This window comes from Martes martes (assembly GCF_963455335.1).
Source record: "Martes martes genome assembly, chromosome: 6".
Classification (NCBI taxonomy): Eukaryota; Metazoa; Chordata; class Mammalia; order Carnivora; family Mustelidae; genus Martes; species Martes martes.
In genome coordinates this window covers 81568793-81591152 of record NC_137893.1, presented here as the reverse complement: position 1 = coordinate 81591152, position 22360 = coordinate 81568793, and the positions used below count along the sequence as shown (strand labels likewise).

Here is a 22360-nt window from a genome sequence, read left to right as displayed (position 1 = left end):
GCTGCTTAGCTAAGGGATAAGGCAAGGTCTCTCTCTTAGGCAGCCATTGCCATATAGATGATAAATAAAATCATGGGTATGGTGAGCTTATCTTGGGTGTCTTGAGTGACAAGGAAGAGGTATAGAGACTTGATGGCTGGGTACAGGGATATAGGAGAAGGAGCTTACAGAGAAGACCAAGAAGGAATCACAAGGTTAGAGGAAAACCAGGAGCATGTGGGTCATGAAGAGATTCACTGAGAAATTATGTTTTACAAAGAAAGGATTAGCTGATATTGCCAAAGGCTAAGATGAGGAACAAAAGCCCCATTATAACATAGAGATCATTGATAATCTCAATGAGTTTTCTGTGAACTCAGTTCACAAAAACCAGACTGAGGAGTGATGGAGAAGTGAGAAAACTGGAGAGTGAATTAGTAAGTTCAACATTTTGGCTTTGAGGTGATGATGAGAAATGGGGGAGTGGGTGACTTAGGAGCTAGAGAAGACATCTTTTTTTAAGGTGGGAGAGACTTGCGTATACTTGAATATCTATAGGACAAGGAAGAAGTTTGATGTATAGGAGAGAGAAGAGAAAAGTGATATTATAAATAAAGTTTCCAACACAATACAGTTGGTTATTTTTTTCTCAGAGAACACATGGGAAAACTTGGTTGGGAGGTCAAAGAGTAGAATAACAGGAGAAAGAATCTGGGAGGTAAAGTTAGTTGTCTTTGTGGCTGACTCTGTAACAACCTTTAATCTCAGATGTTTAGTTTTAACCAGTCATGGTAATGTCCCTCCCCTTGCCTCAGTAGTCCAGAACCAGTATTTGACCCAATCATGACCAATGAGTAGGAAAGAAGTCTGCTCATGGGTTTCTGGAAAGGAGGACATGGCTCCTTTCTTCTTCTGGTTGTTGGTGTATTTGGGCATAACATCCAGAAATGCAATATTCTGGCAGCCCTGAGGGGAGCCAACCTGAGGGCAGAACCAGCTCATTGAGGCTGGTAGAGAAAGATGGAAAGAAGATAGGTCTATGCATCCAGATGGCCAACAGACACATGAAAAAGTGCTCCACATCACTGGGCATCAGGGAAATACAAATCAAAACCACAATGATATACCACCTCACACGAGTCAGAATGGCTAAAATTAACAAGTCAGGAAATGACAGATGCTGGCGAGGATGCGGAGAAAGGGGAACTCTCCTACACTGTTGGTGGGAATGCAAGCTGGTGCAACCACTCTGGAAAACAACATGGAGGTTCCTCAAAAAGTTGAAAATAGAGCTACCTTATGACCCAGCAATTGCACTACGGGGTATTTACCCTAAAGATACAAACGTAGTGATCCAAAAGGGCACATGCACCCGGATGTTTATAGCAGCAATGTCCGCAATAGCCAAACTATGGAAAGAACCTAGATGTCCATCAACAGATGAATGGATAAAGAAGATGTGATATATATATATATATATACAATGGAATACTATGCAGCCATCAAAAGAAATGAAATCTTGCCATTTGCAACGATGTGGATGGAACTAGAGGGTATTATGCTTAGCAAAATAAGTCATTTGGAGAAAGACAACTATCATATGATCTCCCTGATATGAGGAAGTGGAGATGCAACGGGGTGGGTGGGGTGGGGTTAGGAGGGTAGGAAAAGAATAAATGAAACAAGATGGGATCGGGAGGGAGACAAACCAAAAGAGACTCTTAATGTCACAAAACAAACTGAAGGTGGCCAGGGGGCAGGGGTGTAGGGAGAGGGTGGTGGGGTTATGGACATTGAGAAGGGCATGTGCTATGGTGAGTGCTGTGAAGTGTGTAAACCTGGTGATTCACAGACCTGTACCCCTGCGGCTAATAATATATTATATGTTTATTTAAAAAAATTTAAAAAAAAAAGAGGGTAGGTCTATGATCACACCTTTGAGACACTGTTAACTAATTCTGGTTTCTGCCCCATGCTTAGACTTTTCTTTTTTTTTTTTTTTTTTTTTAAATTTTAATTTTTTATTATAACTCATGTATTTCATAGAAACATTATACAAAGCAATACATTTCCTATTGTCTGAGCCAATCTGAGTCAAGGTTTTCAGCTACTAGCAATTGGATATGTCCTAAAAAATGCAGTAGAATTAGTTTTTCTCAAGAGAGTATTGATGCAAGTGTGCTGGCTGTCTTCTAAGGCTTGATAATATTCATATTTTGAGATCTCTTCAGAAATCTGTGGCCTTTTTATTGGTTCTAAATAGAACTTTAATGCTATTTATTATTTCTGAATTGTATAAACCTCAGTGCTGGGTGACAGAGACATTATTTTAGGACTGAATAAATACACAAGTAGCTAATGCTTACAGGGTCTTATGATCTTGCAAAGTTCAGCTCTAACTGAATTTGCCATGGAAAAAATTGGCCTTCTGTAAGGTTTTTGGCCTTCATGAAACTTATTAATAAGCAGAGAATAAAAATAAAATCTTAAAAAAAAAGGGTGGGGTGCCTAGGTGGCTTAGTGGGAAGCCTCTGCCTTCTGCTCAGGTCATGACCTTAGGGTCCTAGGATCGGTCCCCCATTGGGCTCTCTGCTCAGCAGGGAGCCTGCTTCCTCCTCTCTCTCTGCCTCCCTCTCTGCCTACTCGTGACCTCTCTGTCAAATAAATAAGTAAAATCTTTAAAAAAATATAAGCAGAGAATGTGGTATGTTCAAGTTGGAGTCACAAAATAACAAACTAGGATTAGGTACAAAATTAGGAGTTCACTTGGGTTTCCAGGTGAACAGAAGTATCACAACCATATTTTCATATATTTTTCAGGAAGAATAAGCAGAAATGCTTTAAAAATAGAGTTTAGAAATAGAAGAGAAGTTGTTACTGGGTTGAAGGTAGGTTATTTGCCTTTTCAATATTTGACAATTCAATGTTGAAAGATAGCCAATGTAAGATAACTTATTCCCGTTGACTTTTAGCAACTCATTGACTTGTACAACCCTACAGGGACAGGGAAAGTCTACTATATCCAGCTGAATGAATAAACTTGACCACGTTTAACTTTTGATTTGAAAACTGAAAAAAAAAACCCATATTTACTATCTTCCCTCCCCACTTTCATGCCAAAGTATGTTAACGAGAAAATAGTGTCTTACTGTTTATTAATATTCTACTGCATTATTTCAACTTGACAAGAAAGTGTTTGTTGAATTGTGGCTGGATTTATCTGTTGGGGAATTGAAGGTTTATCAATGAGGAAATGATAGATATCTCTATAGAATGGAAACACAATTAGCAAATTAATGAATCTGCTTGTAGATATACTGTGAGAATTATTTGTTAGCTTAAATAAGAAACTGTTGCAGATCTTGACAATGGCCCCTAGCTTTCCGCCTTAGTTGCAATCTGCTCAGGAAGGTGTCTTGGCAACACTAAGAACTCAGTGTGTTAGGGTTACACTTCTATACTTTTCTTTCTTTTTGGAAAACAAAAAACAAAAAACTAAAAACAAAAAACAAAAAACAAAAAACCAAAAACCGAAAAAAACCCTATCTATCTATCTATTTATTTATTTATCTTTGGTCAAATTTATATCTACACATGGTTTGAAGAGTCACATCTATAAGGTTTGTTAAGTAAAACAGTAGTGTTCCATCTCCCTCTCTACCATTTTGTTCTTCACCATAGGCAATCACTTTCCACTCTCTTAGTTGATTCTTTTATTGATTTCTCACTATGGAAATTGTGGGGTGTTTTCTTTTTTACTGTCCCCAAATATACATATATACCTTCCATTCTCTTATCAATCCAATGTAGTTATAAATTTATCTAGATCAAAATTCAGGGTCTACATTGTTGTGGCTCAGCAAATACTGTTAAGAGCTTAGACAGTTAGTGAACTGTAACTACTTTTTTCTCCTGCCCGAACAACTATTGGTTATTGCTGATGTTAATGATTGCCATTTTCTTAAAATTTCTTTTTACTTGTTAAATTCAATTACAAGTTTTCTACTAGTTGTCTAAATTTACTCTCAAGAGGTTAAGATGCATTAGGTTTTGCTTGTTTTTGTCAATTTCATCTGGGAGAAGGACTCTCCCAGAGTCTTTTGGCATTTTCCAATGTGGAATATTTGTCCTCAATGACTTGTGCACACCTGTAGTTTTCAGATCTCCCGGCATCATCACAGGTATTCCCTTTGTTTCTCTTCTGTGTTGGATCTCTTTGTTCTTAGTTCTCCTTCTTCATTTAGACTCTAGTTTTGGTGGAATACATCAAGTAGCTTCCCCATAAAAGGTAAATGGAAGGTAAATATTGCAAGACGTTCTATGTCTGAACATATCTTTACCTATATTCATAGAAGATTGACAATTTGACTGGATACAAAATCCAAGAGTGAAAATAATTTTCCTTCAGCATTCTGAAGATGGCCCACTGTCTTTTAATTTCCATTGTTGCTATTAAGAAGACCCTAACCATTCTGGATTTTTTTTTTTTCTTCTCTGGAAACTTAAATTCTTTGTCTCCAAATTATTGGACTTGCATGATAATGTACTGGTGCTATTTATCGTGTTTGGCCTTTTCAGACTCTTAACTCATGCTTTTTAGTTCTGAGACATCATTGCATTATTTCATGGAAATTTCCTCCCAGTTCTCTGTTCTCTTATGAAGAACACCTATTTTTCAAATGCTGACCCCCCCTTAACTGACTTTCTGATTTTCTTACCATTTTTCTCTTTTTTCGACTATTTTTAAAATAAATTTCTTGGGGAATTTGTTAGATTTACCTTGCAAATCATCTATTGGGTTCTTCATTCCTCCTGCAGACATTTTAATTTCTGAATGTTTGTTTTGTTTTCTGAATTTTATTTTTTGCATGTGTGTCATTCTGTTCCTATTTGAAGTTTTCAAAATCTTCTCTTACTTTCTGAGAATATAAGTGATGTTTTTCAACTTTATTAAGTCATATTTTGTATATCATAAAATTCACCCATATCATGCCTAAATTTATCTAAGTGTGCAATAATCATCATAAATCAGTTTTATTTTATTATGTATTATTTATTTACTATTTATCAGTTTTTTTCCCCAACTTTCAAATTTTTCTCTTGCTCCTTGTTTTGGGTGCTTTGTTCAAGTTTAAGATCTGGAAATACTGACCTTTGTTAACAAGAGCCAGCAGGAAATAAAGGATCCCCTCCCTCCCCCGACCTACCTCCACTAAAGCCATCACCCTACCTCGTTGGCTGGATACAGGCAAATCTATGGAGATAGAATGTAAGCTATTGGTTACATTGGCTGAGTAACCAATAGCTTACATTCTATCTCCATGTAAGCTGAGATAGAATGGCTGAGTCCTCTATGTGTGTGGACTTTGGATGACAGGGTGACCTCCTTCTGTGTTTGCTGGGCTTGTGAATGCTGCAGTATCTTATGACTTGTCACGTCCCTAAAGTATTTTTAAATACTTTTCCACATTTCTAAAGTATCTTGCATACATGGCTCTTTGCCTTTATGGTTTCTTTTCGCACTTGATATGGGGGGTATATTAACAACTTCTTCCATGACTATGATGTTTTTTCCTTGCCACTTACAGTCTTTAAAGGTCTTGTGTATGGTCTCGAAGGGCTGCTGGCCCTCTGGGAAGACACCAGCACTAATTGCATAGGCCTGGCTCAGCTTCTCCTCTTTTTCTATCTGTGCTTGGCTGGCCAGCCTACTAACATTGAGTACAGCTAGGGGAGAAGGGGTTTCTGTTCAGTAATTAATTATTTCCACTTCTGAAATATACTGTAGGTTTATGAGCAAGATGTCTGCATGGTTGGGCTTTCCCCTGGAAGGGTGGAAGGCCAGCATTTCAGACTGGTGGTGCAAGGCTACCACTTTGCCTTGTAGCTGCTGATCCTTTTACCTCCCTCAGTATACCTGGCTCCGAACTCGGCTGGTGGCAACCACCATCTTGGGAGAGCAGCCTACTCTTTGCTGTTAATCTGACCTTCTCACCTTTGTTCCAGGCAACCAATAGCTTACATTCTATCTCCATAGATTTGCCTGTTCTGAACATTTCCTACAAGTAGAATCTTATGTTATGTTGTCCTTTGTATCTGCCTTCCTTCACTTAGCAGACTGTGTTTCAAGTGCATTCATCTCAGCATATATCAGTAGTTTGTTCTTTTTTACTGGTGAGTAATAGTTTGCTGTATGACTATACCATATTTTTGTCTATCCATTGACCAGTTGATTGACTTTTAGTTTTTTTTCCAATTTGGGGTTATTATGAATAATGATTCTTCAAACATTTATTGCAAATCTCTGTGTGGGTATGTGACATATTCATTTCTCTTGGGTAGATACCTGGAAGCGAGATTTCTAGGTCATACGGTAAATCTATTTTTAACTTTTTAAGAAACAGCCAAACTATTTTCCAGAGTGGTTCACCATTTTATATTCCCAGCATCAGTGAATCAGTGCTTCTGTTCTCTACATCGTGCCAACCTTAGTAATTGTCTTTTTTATTATAGGCATCCTAGTGGGTGTGAAATGATATCTCATTGTGGTTTTAATTTACATTTCCCTACTGACTAATGATGTTAAGCATCTTCTTACATGCTAATTAGCCATTCATACATCTTCTTTGGTGAAATGTGTATTCAAATCTTTTGCCTATTTTTGAATGGTTTCCTTGCTTCTTAATAAGTTGTAAGAATTCTTTATATATCCTGGACCTGTATATCTGCATATCCTTCATTGGATGTGTGTTTTACATATGTTTTCTTCCTGATTTGCTTGTATGTCCATTTTTAAAAAAAAATATTTCATTTATTTATTTCAGAGAGAGAGGGAGTGCGAATGTTGGGGAGAGGGGAGAAGAGGCTGAGGCAGCGAGAGGGGGAAGAAATCTCAAGCAGACTTTATGCCAAGCGTTTTTCATGTATACATCTTGTACCACCTTTGTTACATCTCTTTCCTAAGGATTTTATTCTTTTTGATACTATTATAAATGGAACTATTTCTTAATTTCATTTTCAGTTATGTTCATGACTAGTGCATAGAAATACAATTAATTTGTGTATATCTATCTGATATTCTGCAACCTTGCTATATTTGTGTGTTAGTTGTAATAGTGTTGTTTTTTTTTCATAGATTCCTTAAGATATTCTACGTATAGGATTATGCCATCTGTGAACAGAGATAGGTTTACTTTATCTTTCCTATCTGGATGCCTTTAAATATTTTTCTTGCTGATTGGATTGGCTAAATCCTCCATACAACATTGAGTGGAAATGGTGAGAACAGATATTCTTGGTCCTGAAGTTGGGGGGCATTTGGTTTTTAAATATTAAATATGGTTTTCACTGTAGTTTTTTTTTTTTTCTTTTTTAGATGGTCATTCAGATTCAGGAAATTTCCTTCTATGACCAGTTTTATGAAAGATTTTATCAGGCATGTGTGTTGGGTTTTGTCAAATGCTTATGAAAATTTATTCTTTATTTGATTAATATGGTGTATGACATTAATTGATTTTCAGATGTGAAGGCAACCTTGTGTGTTTCCAGGATAAATCTCCCTTGGTCATGGTATAGAATCCTTTTTGTATGTTGTTGGAGTTGGTTTGCCAGTGTTTTATTGAGGGTTTTACATCTATGTTTCTGATCAATATTAGCTGTTTTTATACAGCCAAATCTAGAATAGGTCTTACATTTTTAACTGGCTTGAAAAAAACAAAGAAGGAATATTTCTTGACATGTGAAAATTATATGGAACTTAAACTTCAGTGTTTATGTTTAAAGTTTTTAAATTTTTTAATTTAAATTCAATCAATTAACATATAATGTATTATTAGTTTCAGAGGTAGAGGTCAGTTATTCATCAGTTTTATATAATACTCAGTGCTCATTACATCACATGCCCTCCTTAAAGTCCATCACCCAGTTACCCCATTCCCCTACCCCCAGCAACCCTGTTTGTTTCCTATGATTATGAGTCTCTTATGGTTTGTCTCCCTCTCTGATTTCATCTTGTTTTATTTTTCCCTCTCTTCTATCATCCTCTGTTTTGTTTCTTAAATCCCACATATAAGTGAGATCGTATGATAATTTTCTTTCTCTGAATGATTTATTTCACTTACACAATACTCTCTAGTTCTATCCATGTCATTGCAAATGGCAAGTAAATAAACTTTTATTGAAACAGAGCCATATTCATTTACCTATTGCCAATGCCTGCATTCACATTGCACCAACAAAGTAGTTGCAACAGAGACTGTATAGCCTATAAAGTCTATAATATTTATTGCTTACTTTTTTACAGAGAACATTAGTAACTTTTTTCCTGCTTCTTTATATTTGTAGTAATTTTTGTAGTAATTTTTGGCTACTTGCTGGATGTTGTGCGTATAGGCAATAAAGATTTTGGATGATGGTATCTTTCTCCACAGAACATTAAATTTTAATACGGAAGGCAATCATCAACTCTGTCAATTCTGTCCTGTTGAGGTTTGGTTTTTGGCTGTCTTAGGAAGAGTCCTCCATCCTAAAGCATAGCTCTTACTGCCATGACATGGTCCTTAAACTTAGGGTATAGCCTTTTTTTGAGTCTCCACCCAAAGCCTAGGAGTTCACCAAATACTCTGTATAAACACTGGAATTAATTACCAACCTCTGCCCTCCCAACACTGTGCTCCCTCTGAAATCTCTGTCCAGCTCTCCAGCTTTCTTTGCTAGGCCTAGAGTTTTGCTGTGTACATGTAATTCTCAAGAGTTGGCTCTGTGTGCAATTTTCACAATGAGTTTTTACCCTCCTTCTCTTAGGTTCCTCCTTTCTAGAACCCTCCCAAGCAAATCCCAGCAGTCTTTGCAACTCTAAACTCTGGGATCTGTCTCTACCCAGTGAAACTACCACTCTCTGATTGGGCACTATTTCTCTGAATTGTGGTTTGGAAATGCCCTCAGGGTAAAGCTGAGATGAATATTGGGCTCACCTAATGTGCTAATGTGTTTCATTTCTTATATATTTCTTTCCTCTAAAGGATCATGGCCTTACATTGACTACTGTCTAATATTTAATACACCTTTTGGAATTATTGATGGGGACAGTTAATTCTAATGCCATCCACTCCATCATATCCAAATCCAGATCAATTATTTTTTTAAATACCTGTTATGCCAGATTCTTTATATATATTATTGCTAGTCTGTGTGTGTCTTATAGAGTATATATTATTTTCCTCATTTTTATTGATTAGAAAACTGTTACTCAGAGAGTTTTAAGAACTGATTAAAATGAAACAAGCCAAGTCAATAGAGCTGAATTTGTAACTGAGATTTCTTTGGCTCCAATTTCTACTATAACATGGTAGAATTCTACTCAAACATAGTTTCTTCCCAGCTGGTCACTGACAAGACAGTACGTAAATTCCCACCTAGTCAATGTCAAGTAGGTATATAAATTCCATACAAGTCAGTGTATAAATTTCACTGACAAGTCAGTATATAAATTTACTACAATTTTACCAAAACTTTTACTTTAATATTTTTGTGTATTAAAAATTTAGAGGGAGAGGTTATTGATGTCATCAGTTTAAAATGATAAAAGAGGTTTATTTGAGGATTTTGCTGCCCTATTCAGAAATAATTGATATCTCTGAATCTCTGATTAAACTAGTAAGCATTATGTTACTGATTTTTTTTAAAGATTTTATTTATTTATTTGACAGACAGAGATCACAAGTAGACAGAGAGGCAGGCAGAGAGAGGGGGAAGCAGGCTCCCCATGGAGCAGAGAGCCTGATGTGGGGCTCGATCCCAGGACCCTGGGATCATGAACTGAGCCTAAGGCAGAGGCTTTAACCCACTGAACCACCCAGGTGCCCCTCCATAATGTTTTCTTAAAACCGTATGTAAATTTGTATAGTAATACTCCAACAAATCAAAATAATAAATTATCATATATACTGCCAAAAAAATCCAGTGAGTGTTTCTGGAACATTCCTATGAAATGAATGTTTGTGTCCACCTCCCCCTACCACCAATTTATATGTTAAAACCTGAATCCCCAGTGTGATAGTATTTGGAGGTGGATCTTTGGGAGATAATTAGGTAATGAGGGTAAAGCCTTCATGAATGGTATTAGTACCCTTATAAGAGACATGAGAGAGATGGTCTTTCTCCACAGCGAGAAGGTGAACATTTGCAAATCAGGAGGAAGGCTCTCACCGGACACCAAATATGCTGGTGCCTTGATCTTGGCCTTTCCAGGAACTGAGAAATAAATGTTTGTTAAGTTGATGGCATTTGTTATAGCAGCCTAAACTGACAAATACAGGAATCATTCTCATATTTTTTGGCTAAATATGGCTAATATTTAGCTATATTTTTGGCTAATATCTTGAGATTATATATATATATATACATATATATATATATTTATGACTTGAGATATTAAGATCATCATGAGGAAACTGGTACTATCACTGCCCTTACTGAATAAGGCAAGCTTTGTGTTGTCAAGGACTTACCATGTCACCATGACAGAGATATGCTATCCTATGCTTTTGGAAATGGAACGCTTGGCTATGGTAATATAGTCTGACCCTGGAACATTAGACCTTATTCACAACTAATAACACTTATCTCCTTCTCTAGTGCTCCAGGTCTCTTATCAGGAAAGGTCAATTATAAACCTACAGACAGTATTCAGAGTTTCCCCTGAAGAAATAACATTTCCAAAACACAAAAGAAAAAATTACATAAATAAACAGAAGAGGGGTGTAAAATGTGAGAGCAGTCTTTGATACCTCTTGCTTACTGTCTGTTTCCTTGCTCTGTGCATCTTTTCCATATCCACCGATACTGTCCACAGGCTGTAATGATGAGGTTCTGCCAATTTGACTTCCCAATTATTTTATCCATTGTTTGGATATAAATGTAAAGACCTACACATTCTTCTCCTTTCCCTTTCCCATCTCTGTAAGTTTCCCACCAGCTTTGCTTTCTTCTCTCCTGTGTGAATTCAATCATGTGAATCAAAACTCAGCTGCCCTTTCATTCTCCATGCCATGTAGCATGTTTTGAGTAGATTCAAAAAGACTTAGGAGAGAAAGAAAAAGAGTGAGAGAGTGGCATGGGGAGTGCAGATGGGCCACTGGGCATGTGGAGCAACGCAAGCAATTCCAGGCGACTGCTCAGCAATTTGGAGAGAATCATCACTTACTTCTGGAGCATGATGGTGAAGCTTTTACCCAATACAACACACAGGTGTGGTCTATGCAAAACAGATGAGTCAAAATGCCTGGTGACTCCGAGGACTGAGACACAGGCCAAACCCTACTCTTCCCTACCTGAGAGGAACTATCTTTAAAATGAGCACCATTAAAGAGGGTGTAGCTGATAGTCACCTTCTACTTCCTAGAAGAATCCAACGGAGCTAGCACTTGGTTAAGTGAAAATCGGATGATGTAATAGTACGAGTGGAATGGAAATTTTGCAATGGTCGGCACTAAGCACACCCGGTCAAAGAGGGATGAACTGAGCAGTAAGCACCATCCTGGAATCCACATGCCGCAGCTAAGAAACTGCATCCAGGCCCACAGCTTATTGCCTTCATCCCCTTTTCTTTGGTTCCGAGCTCATGGAAGATGGATTTTGAGGCCCAGGAGGCAGCAGGGGAAAGGGAAGTAGGCCTTCCACATATCTCTTTGGTTTAATTCCATATCAGACGGCCACTCGGACACGTGTCCTTTTAACAGCTATTCTACTTACCTCTCAAATACTGTTTTGCTACTTTTTAGGAGACAAGCATGAAGCACAGAATTGGAAGGCAAGAATGGGCCTGAGACTGTAACCCCTTTACAAGAAAGAAGAATGAAAGCCTCAGGCTTGCACCCGCATTAGGTCCTTTCTTGACAGCAGGATTGAAATTTTACGTCTCTCATCTTGTTCCTCTCCCATCCTGGCTTTCTTTCTTCCTGACTCAGCGGAGAGTTAGATAATTTGGTTCAACAATCCAACCGGAGAAATGACCAGACACAAACGCGGACACTGAAGTGCAGACACAGCCCTGAGTTGTGATGTGCCAGAAACATTCAAAAGGAAGGAGACCAAATGTGAAGGAAGAGGGCACTCAAGCAACCAGTCATTCAAGGCAGACACGTGAAATAACCACAAATGTTGTTTTAATGGAGAGATTCCTACCACGATTTGCTGCCAGGTTGAGATGAAGTGCATTTGATTAATAGCGCCTCCATTTGGTTGGGCCCCCAAGGGCAAACTCATTGTGAACTATTAGAATCTTACTGCACATGAGGTTACAAGCTTTGATTCTATTTGCAACAATTCTTCGGAGTATCTGGGACAAAACTGAGGTGGAAAAATCTGAGTGAAGGGTTCTTGAGAAAGAACAGGGCAGCGTGTTAATTATAAAAGGGAAAATGCTCTAATTTGGGTTAAGTTTCCTAGAAAAAAGACCTCAGGGATATTTCAGGTAGTAACCGGGTTTTACGTAATTTGAAATGTAGATTGGAGAGTTTTTTTTGGACAGCTGTTTCCTCAAATTTTTGATAATTAAAAAAAGGGCTCCCAATATTGTTAAAGGGGTGGCAACTTCTTAACCAAACAATGAATCTCATCTTTTCATCCTCCCCTTTCCCTTGGGTTAATCAGACATAGTCCATTCCTTTCTCGAATGTTATTTTTTCCCCAACCCCACTCTCCTTGGCAAATCACCAGTATTTTTTATTTGTGCATTTGGATTCAGTGGCGGTATTAGCATGCCGTTCTGTAAACATACTTATCTTTTAACCATATTCAGGGCCAATAATTCCACACGCTGACTAAAGTGGAAAAATTTTCAAAATGCCTATCATTTTCCACAGTAGGATCCCTATCCAGACAGTCTAGATAAAGGAAAATGTGAAAGATAGAACTCCCTTAAGAGTCCGTTATTAACTGGAATCTGGAGCAATCGGTGTAAGAGATGCCTGGGACAGGAAACCAGGTTTCCTTTGGGAGAAATACGGTCTTGTTTAGGTCTAAGGTTTCTGTGCCAGGTTCTCAGAGGCTTTTCCCTTTGCCGGTGGAGCTCCTCTGGTCAGAGACCCCTTGAAGAAGCCCGCAGGGCCCCCTGCTGGGTGCTTTGCCTCATTTAACTCTTACTACACCACGGGGAGAAAGACGCAAAGCCTCGGTTGCACAAAGGAGGATGTGTCTCAGAATGTAAGTACATAAATTGCTTAGGGAATCTCTGCTAATAAGTTTTAGAGGCACAATTGGAAGTCGAATCTGCCTACGTTTCCTTCACAGCCCTACAAGATGCAGACGTGGAATTGGTCTGACATGCTTTTTCCAGTTTCCAGAATGAATTCTTTGTGCGAAGTTGTTTCTCCTCCAATTTCCTCCAGGCCCATTACGGTGAGTGTTGGGGTAATAGGATACTGGAGTTTGGGTTTTTAATTCGGGACCAGCGCCTTGTCTTCGCGTCCCGGCGCTGTCCCGGGAAGGTGGTGCTAAGGTTCCGCGGTGTCGCGGCAGGAGCGGGTAGTCGCCTCCAACTAAAGGGGAAGGGTCTGTCCCCAGCCTCACGCGAACAACAAGCAAAAGATAACAAAACAAAAGACAACAAAACAAATCCTCGCAACCCCGAGCTAGGCAGGGCCTTGGGTGGACCGGGGAGAGGAGGGTCCGGGCAATGATGCGCCTCGGGAGCGCCCTCTGGCGAAGACGGAGCGCACGTGTCCCCGCCCTGGCCCCCCTTCGCCGCTGCTGCCGCCGCCGCCGCGGCGCCCCCGCCCGGCTCTCCGGGTTCACTCTCGGTCTCTCACTCCGTGAGACACAGACGGCAGCTTTCCGAGCGAGCAGGGGACAGGCTGAGGCGGCGCCAGCACAACTGCGCCGCTCGCCCCGAGAGGACCTGGGCGCCGGGAGAGAAGGCAAAGCCCAGAGCCCCCATCCCCTCTCTCCCCGGGGCTCTACTGAGCCGACGGGCAGCTCGGTGGCCGCGGCCACTTCGCGGGGTGTGCCAGGACTTGGGGACGCGGCTCGGGAAGAGCCGGGGCGGGAGAAGGCGGCGGCGGAGAAAGGGGGCGCGCACCAGGACGGGAGAGGAGTGAGTGGCGGGCTGGGCGGCGGCGGCGGCCGTAGCCGCGGGTACCTCCCGGCCTCGCCGCTTCGCAGGCAGCACCGCCTCCCGGGCCGCGGCCGCCCGGCCGGCTCCTCTGCGCGTTCCCGGGCCCCGAGCCGGCGCACGATGCGCCCGGCTGGGTTCTGATCGCCGCCGCGCCGCCGCCTCCGCCGCGATGATCCCCCCCGAGCCGCCGCAGCAGCAGCTGCAGCCGCCGCCGCCGGCCCCGCCGAACCATGTGGTGACCACCATCGAGAACCTGCCGGCCGAGGGCAGTGGCGGCGGCGGCAGCCTGTCCGCCTCCTCCCGGGCTGGCGTACGCCAGAGGATCCGCAAAGTGCTGAACAGGTGAGCGACGGCGGGGGCGCGGGGCGAGGGCTGCAGGAGCCGGGCCCGGGGTCTCGCCGGACCCCCGGCGGCCCTGAGGCCCCTGGGGACGGAGTCGCAGCCGAGGGAGACTGAGGAGACCCGGCGACGACGCGCCCCGCGCCTGCTGGGAGGCCGTGGCAGCTTTGTCCCGGAGCGGGAAGCCCTGGGGCGCCCGGGCTGCCGGCTGGTCCGAGGCGGGAGTTCGGGGAGAGGCGGGGTTTGCTGCCCGGCTGCCGTGTGTCTGCACTCACACCCTCGCACACGCGCGTTGCCTCGGTCCCCTTACCCACTCGGACCCCAGCTTTGCGCCCAGGGGACAGGGGGGACCCAAGGGTGGCCGGGCGGAGGCGGGAAGACACGGGGCTGCGGGGATGGCGAAGAAGTCGCCGGCCTCGCGCTGTCGCCCGCCGCGGCCGGATGTCTCCAGCCTCCACGCGAGGGGATGGAGTGAGTCGTGGCGACAGCCCGGGCGGGCAGGAGGGGACCCACTTCTGTCTGACGCTCCCGTTGCCGCTCAGACTCGTCCAAGCTGGGACCAGGGAACTCGAGGCTGGAGCCCTCGATCAGACCCACGCAAAGTGCAAAAATGTTGCGAGAAGGGTGTGAACGGGAGGGGCCCGGTTATTCCAAGGCGCGCTAAAGCCAGAGGAGGCGAGCGCAGATCGCCGGCGCCTCCAGTGCTGGAATCTGCGCAGTGAATGGATCAAGGACGAGGCTTTTTAGGCTGCGAACACAGGTTGACGTGAAGATGGGGCCCCGGGTGCCCCTGACTCAACTGTTCCGTGGAGGGGACTTTTTCTACTTAAGTAACTTGAAATGGTTGAAGAGCTGACACTTAAAAAACCCAGAGGATTGGTTTTGTGTGTTTTTATTTAAGTGCGTGTGCGCTTTTTTGGTGCATCTGTACGGGTAACTCTTAAGGTCGCTCTCTTCGTACAGGTTTCTGTGTGGCACAGTTTTGGGTGGCCGAGACTCCCCATAGAGCTATGGGGAATTCACATAGAACTCTATGGGGCTTAAAGCTGTAGTGGGAGCACAAAATACGCACAGAAATAGGAGCTGAAAGATGGAATATGGTTTAATTCAGGTATAACAAATCCCAAATCATTCCGGTCCTTTGTGAAGATTTAACATGTACATTAGCTTATTTGTGGGTACTTCAGTATGTTTCCATTTACCAGCAAACAGGAAGCAATTCACCGGGAGTGAGACAGGAGTTGGTAATACAAAGTCAAGACTCTACTTTCCTTCGAGTTGTAGCTTAGGATAACACCTTCCAAAATATTACATTTAAAAGACAGTGGTCAGAAGTTGAATCAAGAAGATGCTGGCTTACTACATGCTCTATAGGTTTCCTATTCTTCATGAACACCTGTGGTTTTTTGAATCGTAAATATCTTGGCATTGGATGTTTAAATTTTTAAGCAGAGTATGTTAAATATTAATATCCCTCATCAAATTGGAAAAAAGCCTGGTGCAATCGTGCATTTATCTTTGCTTGATTACAAGTTCTTATTGATTCTGTGCAAGTTATTTCTTGATATTTAATGAATTTTAGAGTCCAGAATAAAAAGATCACTGAGGAGACTTGGCTGTCATCATTTCTCAGCCAGTAACTAGCCACGTGGTGTGGGGCAGAGCTGCACATCTCCGTGGGGCTTGGCTTCTGCATTTGTAAAACATGTGTGTGTTTTTTTTTTTTTTAAGATTTTATTTATTTATTTATTTGACAGAGATCACAAGTAGGCAGAGAGACAGGCAGAGAAAGGAGGAAGCAGGCTCCCCGCTGAACAGAGAGCCCGAGGCAGGGCTCGATCCTAGGACCCTGGGATCATGATCCTAGGACCCTGGGATCATGACCCGAGCCAAAGGCAGAGGCTTTAACCCCTGAGCCACCCAGATGCCCCTGTAAAACATGTTTTATAGTACTTGTCTTACCGCTCTTGTCATGAGATAATACTAAAGAAATACTAAAGAAACACCTGGACGAATATAAAACTCTACATAATCTCATTTCTTTAGCAGCTTTTTTATTATCTGAGGTGGGTCTGTGGGAGCATCATAGGTAAATGAAGTCTTAGTACGTCATAAGTAGAACTTCGTGTATTCCTAAGCCTTCAGTGATCTGCATGACATGAGTTGTACTATTCCTAATTTACAGAGGAAGAACTTAGACTGAAAGATTGGGCCAATGACATGTTGTCTCAGGCCCCTCTGTGAATGGGAACGTACCCAGGGTTATAGCCTTTCCACTTAAACTAAAACATCTAGTTGTCTTTCAAAATTCTTCAGAATTTTCAATATAATATTTTATATTGAGTTAATGGTCTTCCCTTGTACTTAAAGGGACAAGGAGAAAATATTTCTTCTGAGAAGGAGCATCTTTGTTATGAAGACTGAAAAAAAAGTCAGACTAAATATAAAAATCTTGATGGAATAATTTCATTAGCATGTTGATGAGTTTGGCTTCTGTGCCATGATTATGTCTACAGGAGGTCATTGGTAGTGGCTGATGAATGACTGGGCTCTACAAACAACAATACGGGAAGAAAGTAGAATTTTAGAGCCCTCGTGCCAGCATGTAGGTGTGACTCCTCTCTCGTCTGAATCCTCCAAGTAGGTTGGATCAGTCAGTAATGGTAGCAGGCTGGCCCACTGGGGCCAGATCATAAGCATCTCTGTTCATTCTTTCAAAGCTTAAAATCCATCTCCCCCCCTTCTTTTTCTTCTTCTTTTATTCTTCCTTTTTCCTTAATGATTCTATATCCTTCACCTGCATTGCTCTATCTACTTACTATCCTCTGGGTTTCTGTTGCTTTTTTTTTTCATCTGCTTCTGGCATGGAGCAACTTAGCTGTTAGCAGAAACTGAAGTTGCAAAGCTGGAAGTTTAGAGCCAATATTAAAAAAAACTCTCCAATTTTTGGCATGCAGATATATGGTTGGCAGCATTCTATTGCTGTGAGCTGGCCAGTAGTCTCTTCAGTGACAGAATGGGACATTGCACCACTGTTAGTTAGCTCTTAGAATCCCATTGGGCCAAAGAGGCGTGCTGACAGACTGATGATGGTGCAGTGAGATGGGGAGTGTTAGACTACAAGCAACCTAAGCCCTGTGATTTGCCTGCCATTGGTGGAAATCTGTAACAATAGCTACCTGTCAACCCAGAGGAAGAAATGCAAATACGTATGCTATCTATATCTACCTGGATAAGTTAAAAAAAAAAAAAAGTACTGATTAATAATTAGAGGTACTTGCTGTCAAGAAGCATAGACTGAAAAATGTAGTGTTACCTTAATGAAATCTGCTTGACATTATTCTGCATCATTTTACTTTCCTCAGTATAGCCCCTCATCCTTTCCCCCTTCTTTACAGGCTTGTAGGGTTGGATTGCTGCATTTTGTACATGGCAGTTGGGGCATCTCACTGATTACTTACTTTCTGTATAGCGATGAGTTTAGAATCTAATAGTATCCAAGATTTTGGTGAAAGAGGAGGTGCTAGGTAATTTTTTGAAACCAGTTGATGGGATGTGTCACATTCTTCTCCCTGTGGTATTCAAATTTGTTTTGGCAGTGAGATGCAAGAAATCCAAGATGGTTCTAATGCTGAAATAATTGTTACTTCTTTAATTCCCAGAGATTTAGAATAATGTATTGGTTCGAGCATGGAACAAAATATGGCAAACTCTTCCTCACTTATTTCTTAGCGTGGAGTAGTATTTATTACCCTGTCACAGGCAAGCAGGATATGACAAAAGAGAAAACACTTCAAGGGCAACGGTTGATGACCCTTTCACAAAAACTGCTGAATACTGGTATGTTAGAAAAATAGAGGAGTAGATGCTGGTCTGTATAGTATCTGGAGATTTGCTCCTCTAAAATGATTACTTAATGAAAGGTTTGTGAAAAACGAGCAATAGCTTGTTTTGTATTTTGCGTGTGTGCGGCTTTATTTATCTTTTCAAGTTGAGTATTATTTTCAGATCTCAACAAAAATAACTGTGAATTTCTAGTTTTGACCCACTTTCTTCCCAAAAAGAGATTCATTGGGCTGTCTCAAGTTATAAAGGGGTTTCTGTCTTTTTGAATCCTGTAGTGGGGATATTTAGTAGAATGGAACCACTAGTGTGATGCTGGGTCATCCATTCATTTGATTTGGAACTGATGTCCAACTTCCATTTTGATTCATTTTATTAATTTTAAAATTTCTGAAAAATTTTTGAGTTGAAGACCAAGAAACATTAACGAGGAGAGCATTGGTAGCAAGCCTAAATAAAATCCACATATAAGATAGGATAATATGTGTATATAGCATTTATGAGTCATTAAATAAGGTGGACAGAACATGGTGAACTAACAGAATGGCTGCCAAGAACAGGAGTATGCTTGAACTAAGTATTAGGTACAGTTGATGAGGACATAATTTAGATGATCCCTTTTTATCGAGTCAGAAGGCTCTTGTTGAAAAATTGATAGCAAAGCTCTTCCTCAAGCTGCTTCTTCTAACAGATGTCGGAATGAAAGGAAAGACCAACTAGTGATGAGGATAATTGATACACAGTATTCCAAATTGAACCGGCTGGTGTGATTAAAAACAGACATTTCTAAGATCAGTAGTAAACAAAGGATGTCGAAGGATGCATTTATTTTTAACCGAAGGACAAAATTATGAAAATAAAAGATCATCCTGTATAGTTATTTTTTATACAGAGGGCTTGGAGAAATGAGCATTTATATTAAAGTGGTATTTGGTTTACTTGGGATAGAGATAATATATTTCCAAGTAATGTGTAAGAAAATGGATGCATCTTTGTGTAATTTTCCTTTGAGCTTTCACCATCTCAAGATCCTTCAAAGTCCAGGGCCATCATAATAGAAGTCTATTTTTACTGTACACTGCTGTAATAAAGATGATATAGGAAATTAAGTTGGCTGCCCAGATAGTTCTAAAGTTGCCTAATGCAAGAGCTGATTTATTATTTAATTGCCATTTCTCATAAAAGTAGAATGCAGAATGTGAGAATACCACCACCAGGTTTGAGTTTAGCTTTCTCATTCATTTGAGTTCAGGCCAATGAGCATTCACTGTACCTTTTTCAAACACATTAATTCTTAATTATGTTTCTTAAAAAAGTATGCTTAAGAAGTTAAACTCCAATAGCCACATGGAAAAATATCTCACAAATATTTCTTTCTTTCTTTTTTTTTTTTTTTAAAGATTATTTATTTATTTATTTGTCACAGAGAGAGAGAGAGAGAGAGAGAGAAAGAACGAGCACGCACATAGGCAGGCAGAGTGACAGGCAGAGGCAGAGGGAGAAGCAGGCTTCCCGCTGAGCAAGGAGCCCAATGTAGGACTTGATCAGAGGATGCTGGGATCATGACCCGAGCTGAAGGCAGCGCTTAACTGACTGAGCCACCCAGGCGTCCCTGGCATATTTCTTGACTGTAGCATGAACATATACAAGTATAAATTCATTTATTCTTGTTTTTAATGGCCAAATCACATGACATAAAATTTGCCATCTTTAGTACTGTTAAGTGTATAATACAGTAGTGTTATTTGTGTGCACATTGTCATGCAACATATGTCTAGAATTTTATCATCTTGCAAAACTGAAACTGAATCCATTAAACAACTTCTCTTTCTCCCTTCCACACTGACCCTGGCAACCAGCATTCTACTTTTGTTTCTAAGAGTTTGACTTTTCTGGATACCTCATGTAAATGGAATCATGTAGTGTTTGTCTTTTTATAACTGGCTTAATTCACTTAGCTTAATGTCCTCATGTTGTGCCACCTGAGAGAATTTCCTACCTTTTTTAGGCTGAATAATATTCCACTGTATGTATATACCACATTTTCTTTATCCATTTATTTGTTGATGGACATTTAACTTCTTCCATCACTTGACAATGGTGAATAAAGCTGCAATGAGCTTGAATGTGAAATATGTCTTCAGGATCCTATTTTCAATTTTGGGGGATATGTACCCAGAAGTAGGATTGCTGGATCATATGGTGATTCTATTTTTATTTTTTGGAGTTTTTCATAGCATTGGCACCATTTTATATTCTCACTCACAGTGTCTAAGAGTTCCAATTTCTCCACATCCTTGCCAACACTTGTTACTTTGTGTGTGTGTGTGTGTGTGTGTGTGTGTGTGTGTTTATTGTGGCCATTCTCAGGGTTGTGAAGTGACGTCTCATTGTGGTTTTGATTTGCCTTTCCCTAATGATTACTGATACTGAGCAGTTTTTCATAAACTTTTTGGCCATTCGTATGTCTTTGGAGAAATGTCTACTTAAGACCTTTGCTCATTTTTAAATTGGATTTTTGGGGGCTTTTTAGTTGTTGAGTTGTAGGAGTTCTTTATGTATTCTGGATATTAATCCCTTATTAGATATATGGTTTACAAGTATTTTCTCCCATTCCGTTGGTTGCTTTTATACCCAGTTGACGGTTTCTATGTTTATTTGTTCTTAATCACTTACTATGTGCTGAGCCCTCTTCTGGAGGACACATAGATAATAAAACATTATTCTTGGCCTGAAGGACCTCAAAATCTAACTGGGTAATCGGGCACATGTTCTGCCACTGGAAGTGAATCATTATAATCTGTAACCTGAATTTTTATGGATAATGCCTAATTGTATGCCTCCCCATATCTAGATACTAGAGTCTTATAAATAAGGTGTTCAATGTGCAATCCATATTAAACTTCTCATTCTACCATTTTGACTTTATACAGGGACTACTCGTATGCACAATAGATAAGAAGAAATTTCATAGGAAATATCAAAGAAAACAGTAAAAATAAATATGTCTTAGAAAGTGTTTTCTTAGAAAAATGTCACGCCTCAGTCAATGGCAATGAAAGTAATTTGTTTAAGAATACTATTAATAAAATTTTTTTTTTTAAATTTACTTATTTGTCAGAGAGAGTGAGCACAGGCAGACAGAGAGGCAGGCAGAGGCAGAGGGAGAAGCAGGCTCCCTGCTGAGCAAGGAGCCCGATGTGGGACTCGATCCCAGGACGCTGGGATCATGACCTGAGCCGAAGGCAGCCGCTTAACCAACTGAGCCACCCAGGCGTCCCTTAATAAAAATTTTTAGTGGTTATTTTCTATTGGATTTAAATTCTGAACTTTCTCTGAAGAAATTTTTTTAAAGATTTTATTTATTTATTTATTTATTTGAGAGAGAGGGAGCCAGTTTGTGCACACGAGTTAGGGGGAGGGGCAGAGGAGGAGGAAAAAGCAGGTTCCCCCCAGGGCCCATCCCAGGGCTCCATCCCAAGGTCCTGGGATCATGACCTTAGCCGAAGGCAAACGCTTAAGGGGCTGAGCCATCCTGGTGCCCCTGCCTGAAGAAAATTTATGTATGTGACTCTGTGATGGTTAAAAAATACCTTAAATACCATTTGCAAGCTCTGATAATATGTACCACCAATTCTTGCCATTTTAAAAATGAATTAGGGAAACTACTACAATTGAATACACACTAAAGGATTTAAAAAACCAAATCAGTCTAATTATTTAGATTTAGAGTTAAAGGTCTATAATTTCTAACCATTCCTGACTCTGAGATAGCAAAAGTACTGATCCATTGTATAAGACAAACACTTTACTGTTTTCCCATTCATTCATTCATTCATTCAGTATTTATTGAGTTCTTCCTATATGTTGGGCACTACAGGATCACAGCAGTGAACCAGACAGGTATGGGCTGAAGAGGACTCTTGGGTGCCATTGGTAGAGTTTCTAACTGTTATTACCCTTTCAGTATAATTTATCAAGGGGACAATTTAAGTAAAGTAGAAATAATGGTAACATACATCACCTCTCAAAAATGATTAGATTTTCAAGCTGATCTCACAGAGGTGTTCAAAAAAGCCTCATAAT

The 22360-nt window shown here is 40.6% G+C and overlaps 1 protein-coding gene across 1 annotated transcript in view; it reads left to right on the top strand.

Annotated features, from left to right (window-relative positions):
- Window positions 1–13872: 13872 nt before the first annotated feature.
- Window positions 13873–22360, top strand: part of SLC35F1 (solute carrier family 35 member F1) — a 385380-nt gene continuing 376892 nt past the window's right edge. The window contains exon 1 of the mRNA XM_080806664.1: window positions 13873–14434. Coding sequence (XP_080662790.1) covers window positions 14262–14434 — 173 coding nt within the window. The 5' untranslated portion in view covers window positions 13873–14261. The remainder of the gene's footprint in view (window positions 14435–22360) is intronic.